General features: G+C 46.3%; 1 protein-coding gene across 1 annotated transcript; it reads right to left on the bottom strand.

Annotated features, from left to right (window-relative positions):
- Positions 1–471: 471 nt before the first annotated feature.
- On the bottom strand, positions 472–9,042 carry Eif2b5 (eukaryotic translation initiation factor 2B subunit epsilon). The gene is made up of 16 exons (XM_027951510.2): positions 8,839–9,042; positions 7,712–7,836; positions 6,320–6,505; positions 6,050–6,227; positions 5,880–5,960; positions 5,538–5,615; positions 4,959–5,271; positions 3,905–4,050; positions 3,545–3,686; positions 3,338–3,439; positions 3,052–3,159; positions 2,808–2,898; positions 2,399–2,522; positions 1,543–1,668; positions 1,065–1,175; positions 472–911 (listed from the first exon to the last, which is right to left on the bottom strand). The coding sequence occupies exons 1-16, from the start codon at positions 9,028–9,030 to the stop codon at positions 852–854; spliced, it is 2,163 nt and encodes a 720-aa protein (XP_027807311.2). The 5' UTR covers positions 9,031–9,042; the 3' UTR covers positions 472–851.
- Positions 9,043–10,525: the final 1,483 nt, after the last annotated feature.

The following is a 10,525-nucleotide window of genomic DNA, read 5'->3' as shown; positions in this document are numbered from 1 at the left end:
TTTTATTTGCTTCTGGAGGCAGTTTCCCTATCACTGAGAGATAAGATACTGGGGCAGAAAGAGTTTTCGTTTATGAGGTTCAAGTTCGTAACTTTACCTGGAATTCATGAGACACTGAGCAGATTTTCTTATCTTTAAGACAAAGAGTGGTCCAACTTCCCTGATATGACTAGTACTGGGTCAAATGGAAAAGACATGTGAGAGGGACTGGCAAGAGGTAATGGGCTTTACATATATGCCTGGCTTAATATGGACCAGAACTGGTAAGAAAATCAGCTCAGGCACACCACTCCAGAACCACAAAATGGTCCACATAAGCTGGATAAGCTCAGTCCTCTACTACCCAAGAGCCAAGGGAATGGTTAATTAGTAAGACATAGTACCACCTAGTGGCCACAATACCCCTCTTCTCCCTTCCCCCAGGTGTAGGGAAAGGCTGATCATGTAAATCAATGGCTGATTGGTCAGATCTGGAGAGAAAACAAATACACCTTTCTTTTTTAATATTAACAAATACAAGCAGCAGAAAGGAGCAGCTGCTCTCTGCTGTTCCCTGAGGGAAAGCCAGAGCAAAAAGCTGTTCCTCTGGCCTTCCTCCAACTGTAGGGCCTGCCTAGCTCCTCCCAAGGCAGAGACTTTGTTTCAGCCCAACTTCCCTCATTCCAACTCTCCAATCAGGATGAGAGGCACATGGTTGCTGGCGATGGGAAGAATACTATAGTTCAGCCTCTGCTCCTTTAATTCTCAGCCTGGAGTAGGTCCTCTCATCCTTCTGCAGGTAGCTCCTCACTTGTCCTGATCCAGGAGTCAGGAGGGCAATCAATCATACCACAAGAGTGGGCAGTGTAACTTCAGTCATCTTCAGATGACTCTTCTTCTGCCTCTTTCAGCCACTGGATGAACCTCTGCAGCTGTAAGGAAGCAGAAGGAAGAGTTACTGGGGGACAGCCAAGTGCCCTCTCACTTCTCTTGGTGGATAAACAGCTCCTAACAGCCAGAGTCTCTGGACACTAAGGCCAAAGACCTGGGAACCACCTTGGCCAGAGGAGGGAAGACTGACTCACCTGCTGATTCCTGCGCAACTGTCGGCCCTTGTCAGTTACGTCCTTTTTGCTGAACCAGGTCAGGATTGTTTCCTCAGCCAGGATCTCCAGCTGGTAGAAAGCCATCAGTACCTGCAGAAGGCCAGCAAAAGGGATCTCAGGGGCTTTGCAGGGTCCAGCATGATAAAGTGGGTAACAGAGGGAGAGGAGGCATAATCTTAACAGCTCTACCTTCTACACACTGAGCAGCCTCCTCTAAACAAATAAAGAGTTGAACTGTTCGCTCTGATGCTGGGGCAGGATAAGTTCTGAAACTATTGTTGGACAGTGCTCTGCACATTCCCAGGTTAACCCCCCAATAGTTGCCTTACTAGAATTAGCCTGTCGTTAAGCAGTACTGATGTAGCAATGAGCTGGATACTAGGGACAAAGTCCATGTTGGTCACCAAGGTCTCTTTCAAAGCAGATAGAGAAGCATGGAGCTCTAGGTGGTATTCACCTTGGCCATGGAAGTACCAAGAGCTTCATGCTCTAGGAAGAAGTCTTCGATGGCTGCCAACACTTCCAAATGGTCAGCTGCGCGCTTTATGTAGTTCCTAAAAACAGGGCTCCAAGCCTTGAGTAGCTATGAAAGAAAGAAAGGAAATACAATATATTTTTGAGAATGCACCTATACTTTAAAAGCAATGACAATCAATATTGATACATGTTTTTTTTAATGACACAAAAGGGCAAGAGGAAAATGATAGAGGTCCTGTGGAAGCATGTCAGAGGGACTTGGGAGTTGTTGGCAGCCAGAGGGAAAAGAATAGATTTCCCAGGAAAAGTGAAAGGGGGTCAGATGCTAAAGGCTGCCTCAAAATACCTATTCCCAGCCTACAGGTTGATCTTGTTCTGGCTAAATAATTTTCACAGTCTGAAAGTTCAAGTCTATTATTATTTTGATCATTGGTTTTCATTCATTTGTTTTCTGAGATGGGGTTTTGCTATGTTGCCCAGGCTTGCCGCAAACTCTTGGGTTCAAATGATCCTCCTGCCTCAGCTTCCTAAGTACCTGGGAGTTCAGATACACACCAGTATGCTGGCTTCCAGGTCTATTTCTGAGTATCCTTTTGGGGACCTATTAGGATCTGAGTCCTCGAGTCTCAAAGGCCAGCATTAAACCCAATCTGATTACTTTGGACAGCCAAAGCTGCTCAAGAACCCAACCAGTTTCCAAAGGCAAGGAAAAAGAAAGGAGCCAGAAGTAGCATGTACCCCACAAGACCATCTACTCTTGACTTCCTTTAAAGTCAAGCACAGTGAGGATGAGTGCCTCCACCTAATCCCTATACCCAGCCCCAAGCTTTGCTCACAGGAAGCAGCAGGGCACAGTAGCGGTTTGGGTCAAGCGGGGTATCCATCTGCTGCAGGGGGAGCTCCAGGACCACATGGCTCAACACCTCCATTACCTCCTTCAGGCTTATGTTGTAGGCATACCTGTGGGGAGACTGGTGTGACAACAGGGCCTTCACTGGCCCTTTCAGCATGCTGCAGGACAGCAAACTAGAGGACAGAAAGTCAGAACATGGAAGGGGAAGGTTTTGGGAGGGGAGGTCATAATGAAGCTAAAACTTAATGCTTTCCTTGCTCCAAATACTACCATCCTTCTCCACTTGGGACAGTGAGAGAAAAGGTTCCTATTTGGGAAAGAAACACTTCGGAGAAGCTCTACCTGCCCTGAATTTCCCAGGGTATAAAAGAAAAGGGATGGGCTCCTCTTACTTGAGAGAGTTGATCTCCAGGACTAGATTGTCACAAGAAATGTTCTCTTCTTTGCCTCGCTGTAATGTTCCCAGGACTTCATTCTGGAACACTAAAAAAGAAAAAGTTCACAGGCCAACATTATTCCAGATGCTTTGCTTTAAGTCTCCTACTCTTGATTTTATACTAAATTGTTTCTGGGAGGAATGAGCCTTAAGCTAGCTGATGTAGGTAAAGAATAGCCTCTGCTCCCCTGGTCACTCACCTTTGATGTCATCCAGCTGAGGGGAGCCTGCCCGACTGTCCAGCTCCTCAGAATCCATACTTCGCTCACTTTCAGTTTCACTCTCTTCGTCTATGTTGATCTTGAGCCCTTAGAACACAGAAAGGGTGGAAAAAAAGAAAAATAAGAAAAGAGCCATTGTCAGAGAGCAATATATCTCTCCTATCAGCATGAAAAGAGGAATGAAAAGTAATCTGACTCTGAAGTAGTCATTCTCCTTCAAAATATTGACTTAGAAGCAGGAAGGCAGGTGTAAGGCCTTGTTTACCCCACAGATTCTGCCTTAGTTCCTCCTCTTCCTCCACATCCATGTCTGCAGCTTTCCAGAGGTAGCCCTGGCCTGCAACTCCTACTTCTGCTGGATTGTAACCTGAAAAAGGCATTGATGTTTAGAGAAGGCCCAACAGAAGTATCATCCCTCCCAAAGGAACAGTGGCTTTTCTACAGGGCAGAGAGGTACACAGATGCCCCACACCTTTCAGCTTCACTTTCTCCTTTTCTTGGTCAGCCCCGGAATCATCACTGAACTGGCCATCATCCTCATCTTCTTCTGCATCTGGAGGGTGCAAAGAGATCACCGAGCCCTCAGGTAGCGTGATATCTGGACCCACTACCACCTAGGGGAGAAGAAAGGAATAGGTAGCACAGATCCATCAGTGTGTTAGGAGGGACCTTTTTATTTTTATTTTATTTTCTAGACTAAGTGGAAAGTAAATGAAACCAGTGGATTTAAACTCTCAATTCAGGTTGAATTTTGGTAGAAAAAAGGTTTCTTTTGGCTTGGTATGACTACCACTCAATTCAGGGCTTGTGAACAGTATGGAGCAGATCTCACCTGGGAAGTGAGGACACAACGTGGCTTCAGAATAACTCGTTCCTTGACCTCAGCTTTGTCACAGAGCAGAGACTGATGTATCTGTGCTCCATCAGCTACTCGAACACCCCGCCATAGGTAGGCCTGGTCCAACACCACGTTATCACCTGACTCAGGATAGAAAGGACTCCTGGTTACTCAGGGCTTCACCTCTAGGCCAGAGCCTTTCATGGAGGACAAGGCTTACTGACACTAGCCCAGTTCCCACATAGTTCTAATGTCTCATACCAACGAAGCAGAAATATCCAGTCACTCTCTAGGCTCAACCCTGAGAACAGAACATTGCTCTGCCTGACCATTCTCTACCAAGTTCACAACTACTAAAGACTATATACAGGGCTTAAGAACTGGGAAACCTTCCAGATTTCTGGGAACAAACTCAAGACTTTTATTAGAATCATATCCATCTCTACAAATAGAATCAAATTAGTCTGCCTCCTCTTTACATTTTAGAATTTGAACCTTACTTTGTTCTTTAAAGGGGCAGTATCATTAGAAGCATCACTTTCCTACAGCCACAATGAGTTACCAAGAGGCTAACCAGTTAATTATGAGAGGGTAAAAAGAACTCTGGGTTTACAACCAGAATACCCAGAATTCAAGGATAGTGCTGCCTCTTATTAGCTATGACCTTGGGCAAGACAACTTCTTAGAGCCTGTTTATAAATTAGGATAAATAATACCTACCTCAAGGTTTTTGTGAGGATTGAATAAGCTCAGATATATAAATAGTAATACACTAAATAGAGGTTATTACTGCATGTTAATTATCCACTTGGTCCTGAATGTGACTATAGGGTGCTCTGGAATGTGAAGAGTCATCCAATAATAGGCTCACAGGTTACAGTTTAAAGTATCAGTTGTCAAATCCTCATTCCTTTTTTTCTTAAGCTAGCCTCTCTAGTCCCTTGTTCCCAAGGACTAAAACCCATGGGTCCATCCTTGCTTCTGAAAACACAAGGTCCCCAGGTTCCTATTCCTAGGATGGTTGGTTTGATTCCCCACCTGTGCTCACCAATGTGGCAGTCGGGGCCAATGACACTGTTGGTGATAGAGCAATTGCTGCCAACGACAGTGCCAGAACCCAGAAGCACATTTTCCTCCAGGATGCTGCCATGGCCCAGGCTGACCTCAGGCCCTCGGTAGATGTTGTGTCGGGAATGAGTGCAGCTGTGTGTGGTGCTGTCAGTGAAGTTGGCTTCTGGAGTAAGAGGGTAGACCCATCGCCGGATGACATCAGCACAGACAGCTGAGTACATGTGTAGGTTAGAGACCCGGGCACCATATTCTCTAGTTGTTACGTGCATGTGGATCTGGTTCCCTAGGATCTAAATGGGAAGGAAGTTGAGGTCAGCTAAGCAAGCAAGACAGGAAGAACATCCCCAAGTATAATATCTTCCTAAATATCCTCAGTTCCCCCTTCCTCTCTGTAACAGCCAAACAGCCCGAGAGTTTTATTTGTGGTCTGTTTTCCCCAGCTTCCCAGCTATTTTCCTTGCTCCTAAGCCTCAATAAAACACAAAAGTTACCAAAGTGGGATAAAATCCAAGCTCTTTCCTACCCTCCTAAAGAGGCTTTGGAAGACTTTTCTCACCTCTTCATTCACTAACAGGCCTCGTACAAAATCATCTCGAGTTTGGTAGTCAAAATTGTCTGTGAAGAGTTGAGCCACCTGAAGAGGAAGCAGGGCGGGCTAAGGTTAGGTGCTATTCTCTGGAAGCAAATACCAGCCACCAGAGACCTATCAAACCTATTTTGGACATGGACCAGAATCCCAAAGAGGCTCTCAATACACTGGGGAAAAGATGACATCATCTTTTGGCTTTACAACAGATAAGAAAAAGAGAGAGAAAAAATATCCCCTATCCTTCTGAGGAGACAAAAGACCCTCAGAATTCTACTCTTCAAATGTGTAACTCTGGCTCTGACAGCTCACCTGAGGAGAGCAGATGCTGATATGACAATCCAGTAAATCATATCGAATCTCTACTCCATCTCCACTGCCCTGGAACAGGCTCTGAGGGGAGAAGTGATATGACCTTTAACCTGTTTCTCCTGCTGAAGCCAGTCACTTTCCCATCTTGGGGACCCCAGATACCCACACACCAGAGGAAATGAAAAACGCCGGAGGCCCTGGGTCTTCTGGAAATGCAGAATTCGGTTTGTGGCACTATCCACAGCCACCACCACATTGTCCTCATGGCAACGAGTCGGGTGGCTAGGAGAAGATTCCTTGAAGATCATTGTCATCACAGATACATTTTTTTCTAGCTTCCGCCTCAACCTATAAAGGATAGGACGGAGAGAGCTGCAAAAGAGCAATCCTAGAATTCTGTTGTCCCCTAACCCTTGTCCCTGCCACTTTCCCTTCCTGACCTATGTTCCTCCAGGGCTCTGGTAATATTGATGTTTGAGATGACATCTCCATACACCAGAAGAAAGTCAGAGCGCACCAAGGCCTTGGCATCAACATCACGCAGGACATCTCCCAATGATCGATATAGTTCTGATGTAATTATTCGAACCACATTGAGGGATGTGGGGCGGCACCACTTGGATTTCCTACAGGGAAGCGAACGAGTAAATCAACCATAAACATCACATGGACCTTCCCAACCCCTTCCTCAATTAAACATTCACCCTCATTCTCTCTGGCTTTTTTGGGTTTCTGCCAGCGTCCTCAACTTCAAAGAGATTTATGTACTGTAATTAATGCTTTCAGCATCCTGTGCCACCAGTTTTATTTTATGGGTTAGAGAAACGTGGTTATTTCTTCTCTATACCTTGAACCCTATCCCCAAACATAGATTTGAACTTAAAATCCTATTGAAACCTAGGGTATAAAAGTCCTATGAAAACATACTTGTCACGTCACCTTTACTCTTCGAAGTCCATACAAAATTTAGGAACTGTCTGATGGTGACCATGCTAATGCCCTTTATTTGCTAAGCTTCCATAAATTCTGAGAGCCACTCTTTTCCAAGAAGATTTCAAGTAGCTGAGATTACAGGTGTCTGTCACCACACCCAGTTCAATGAACATGGTAAGGGCTTATTACATGCCTGGCACTAAGCTAGGCAGTAGGGATACAAAGATGAAGGAGAACTCATTCTTGTCTTTGAGGATCAGAACAGATGATATATAGACACTCAGTGGAAAACAAAGATTCTATTTTAATAATTTACATACTACAGCCATTAAAAAAAAAAAAACCCACTGAGACCAAATTTTGTAAGTGAGATTCAGAGAAACCCAAGCCCAAGTGTCATTAATTTTTTTTCTTTCTTTATGAGATGAGGATCTCACTATATTGCCCAGGATGCCTTCAACTCCTGGGCTCAAGCAATCCTCCTGTCTCAGCCTCCTGAGTAGCTGGAACTAGGGGAACTCGTTGGCCCAAGTGTTATTCTTATTTTTGTCACAGGAACCTCAAAATGGACAGACACAGGGCTGGGGATGTGGCTCAAGCGGTAGCGCGCTCGCCTGGCATGCGTGCGGCCCGGGTTCGACCCTCAGCACCACATACTAACAAAGATGTTGTGTCTGCCGGAAAAATAAAATAAATAAATATTAAAAAAAAAAAAAAAAATGGACAGACACAGAGCTTAGCTGCTCACCTCATGATAAGTATAGAAAATGACCTTAGACCTTACAATAGGATCTAAAAAGACACTTTTTTTAACCCCTTCGTTTCCCCTTACTTATATCCATCCTGAAAAAACTGGATAGAAATGGTGAAGCATAGAAAGCAAAATTACAGGGCCTTACAGTAAATGTTCTTTGATTTGAGCAGCCTTCCAGCAGCAAAAGACAAAGGTTTCCTGTACACCTGTGGCAGTCAGGAATTCCAGAGTGTAGTCAATTAATGCCACATTAGCCAGGGGCAAGAGGACCTGCAGGGCAGGATATGAAAAATATTTGAAGTCTTTTTTTATGGGCCCTTTAGGTACCCCATAACAATAATTTTCACTCCTCTACCAGTGTTCCCAAACACTGTAGTTTTGCCTTATCTTTCCAGTTCAAGAATAAACAGGATCCCACCTTTGATGTTCATAGCATGCTCTAAGCTTCAAATTCTGAGTTGTTGCAATTTGGACATGGTAAGCATGGAATCTAGAGAGCTGCTGGGTCTTTTGGCAAAGGACAATACTGGAAATCAATCACATCACCAGAACTCTAACCACTGCTAAGGTCTTCTTCCCCATAAAATTTTATTGAGTCCTAAGAGTCATGGACTAGCCACCCCCATCATTTGTTACAAATGAACAACCATTAATCTTTTGCGGGGTAGTTAGGGAAGATTTCCCCAAAACTCAGTGCAGTTCCTTCTTAACCTGATGATCCCAGGACTAGCTCAGTCCAATTTCTCATTGTCTCGAGAATTCAGGGACTGATGATAACTAACCCCTAAAATCATTCTGTCCTCCTTTTGACAGATGGAGGTTGTCATTAAAAGCTGGAAGGTAAAAAAAATACACTAACCCGAGATCCTGCCTGCTCTTTCTTAGGCACACCATCGCCTTTTTGGAGGCAAAGGAAGGTACTATCCCTTTTGTATTACTGCAAAGTTAAAAGGCAAAGCAGCCTCCACCTTGGGCCACTGCATCGCTGTGTGCAGGCTTCCCTCAAACAATGTTTCTATATTTATTCCTCGTCATTCCTCCCAAACCTGGGAGGACGGCCCTGAGTGCCCTACATCTGCCAGTCACTCACTTGGTCAGGCAGTCACCGAGCTTTAGACATCTGCCTTCCTCTAAACAGATCAACCCAATTTTTAGGAAAATTGGGAAGAACACAAGACCTTCCAGGGCATGCTTCAATAGCCAGTCGAAAGGTTAACTTGCTCCAGCCCCATCACCTCCCGGTCCGCTGGCTGCTCACGTGCCGGCGCTTACCCGAGGCTGGTCCTTGGAGATAGGGAAGAAGCGGCGATCGAAGCTATCGGCCACCAGAACCGCTTGTAGGGGCGGCGGCGGTTCTTCCTCGGTCGCTCTGGCTCCCCCGCCGCCGCCTCCTGGCCCGCCGCCGCCGCGCTTGTTAGCTCGACCGGCAGGAGCACCGGGGGCCGCCACCACTGCGGCCGCCATGTTCTTCCTTCACAGCCAACACTTCCGCAGGGAAGGTGACACCACACGCAGTAGGGGACAAAAAGGATCCGCACTGGAAACGCGAAGGACTAACGAAGAGTGGGAGGAGACGCAGAGGGAGGAGTGCGCATGCGTCTGATGTAAGCACCCTCGGGAGGTCTGAAGCTGGGGGCGTGACGTCCAGAGCCGCGGTCTGGGGCTGTGGGAACGCTGCCGGGTGGGATCGCGCAGACGTCAGACTCTGTCTGCAAGTGTCGTAGGCCTTTGTTCGTGCGCGTGCTAGCTGGAGTTCTTGCATCGCGATGGGACTTGTGGTCGCCACGAAGGAGCCAGACCCACGTGGAATTTGTAGTGGTCCAGCAGTTTCCCTGCCCGAGCATGTTAAAAATTGTAGTCCTCGCCGGGCGTGGTGGCGCCCGCCTGTAATCCCAGCGACTGAGGCAGGAGGATCGCAAGTTCTAGGCCAGCCTCGCAATGTAGCTAGAACCTGTCTCAAAAATAAAAGGGACTGGTTGGGGATGTAGCTTAGTGGTAAGGCGCCCTGGGTTCAATCATGTGGGTTTGTGTGTGTAATGCAGTCATTCTAGTCGCCTAATGGGATGTTGGGCAGCTGAAACCGAGTCCGACTTTCCCCACCCCTGGCAGGAAACTCACGGTGTAGGAGGGAGGGTGGTTAGTCTTACACACCCTGATTGTGGGCCAGGTGTGGTGCAAGTGTTAGCTCATTTACAATTAATGTAATATAAAATGTCTCTTCAAGACGTCTTGTTCTTTGGTTCAACAAACATTCTTTCGTCGGTCGCCGTGACACACGCCAGTAATACCAGAGGCTGAGGCAGGAGGATCGCAAATTCAAAGTCAGTTTTAGCAACTTAGCGAGATCCTGTCTCAAAAGGAAAAAATAAAAAGGGACTGGTAGCTATGGCTCAGTGGTTAAGCGCTCTTGGGTTCAATCCCTGGAAACAAACAAAAACTTGCTTGCTTTTTCCCCCCCCCCCCCCCCCCCCCAGTGCTGGAAGTCCAATCCAGGACAACAAACATTTCTCAAACTCTTAGACTGGCTAGTAAGTGGAAGAACTGGTTCTGGAACTCAATAAGTCTGACTTCATAGTTACATGATCTTTTTGACAAGTTAGGTGGGGTTAACAAAGACTACCTTCCTTCATTCATTCAACCCATCAGACTACTCTCTGGCTGAAGCAGAGCGAAAACAGGGGTGGATGCAAGAACAACAGTAGGTTGAAGCAACAAGCTTCCCAGGCGCCATGCTGAAGGACAGCTGCACGTTTTAGGGAAAGAAGAGGTGGCTGTAGCAAGTAAATGAAGCGCGCTGTTGGGGAAGCCGGGGAGGCAAGGTCAGCAGCCTAGGTGTCATTTCGCAGCAAAGAATTTTCCAGCAAGACACCGCCTGTCCTTTCTGCATGGACACTGCCGGAAATCCACAGCTTAGAAACTTCTACTAGGTTTCTGTACAAGTTACTCCCTCCCACCTCCT

The sequence above is a fragment of the Marmota flaviventris genome, chromosome 8 (assembly GCF_047511675.1).
Source record: "Marmota flaviventris isolate mMarFla1 chromosome 8, mMarFla1.hap1, whole genome shotgun sequence".
In the NCBI taxonomy this organism is placed as follows: domain Eukaryota; kingdom Metazoa; phylum Chordata; class Mammalia; order Rodentia; family Sciuridae; genus Marmota; species Marmota flaviventris.
Note: the sequence above shows the minus strand (reverse complement) of the source record. Positions and strands in the feature narration are given on the sequence as shown.

Coding starts and splice junctions, on each gene's coding strand:
- Eif2b5 (XM_027951510.2), bottom strand. CDS start 9,030: ATGGCGGCCGCAGTGGTGGCGGCCCCCGGTGCTCCTGCCGGTCGAGCT. Junction 5,272..5,537: donor GCCTGTTAGTGAATGAAGAG/GTGAGAAAAGTC, acceptor CTTCCCATTTAG/ATCCTAGGGAACCAGATCCA. Junction 912..1,064: donor AGTTGCGCAGGAATCAGCAG/GTGAGTCAGTCT, acceptor GCTTCCTTACAG/CTGCAGAGGTTCATCCAGTG.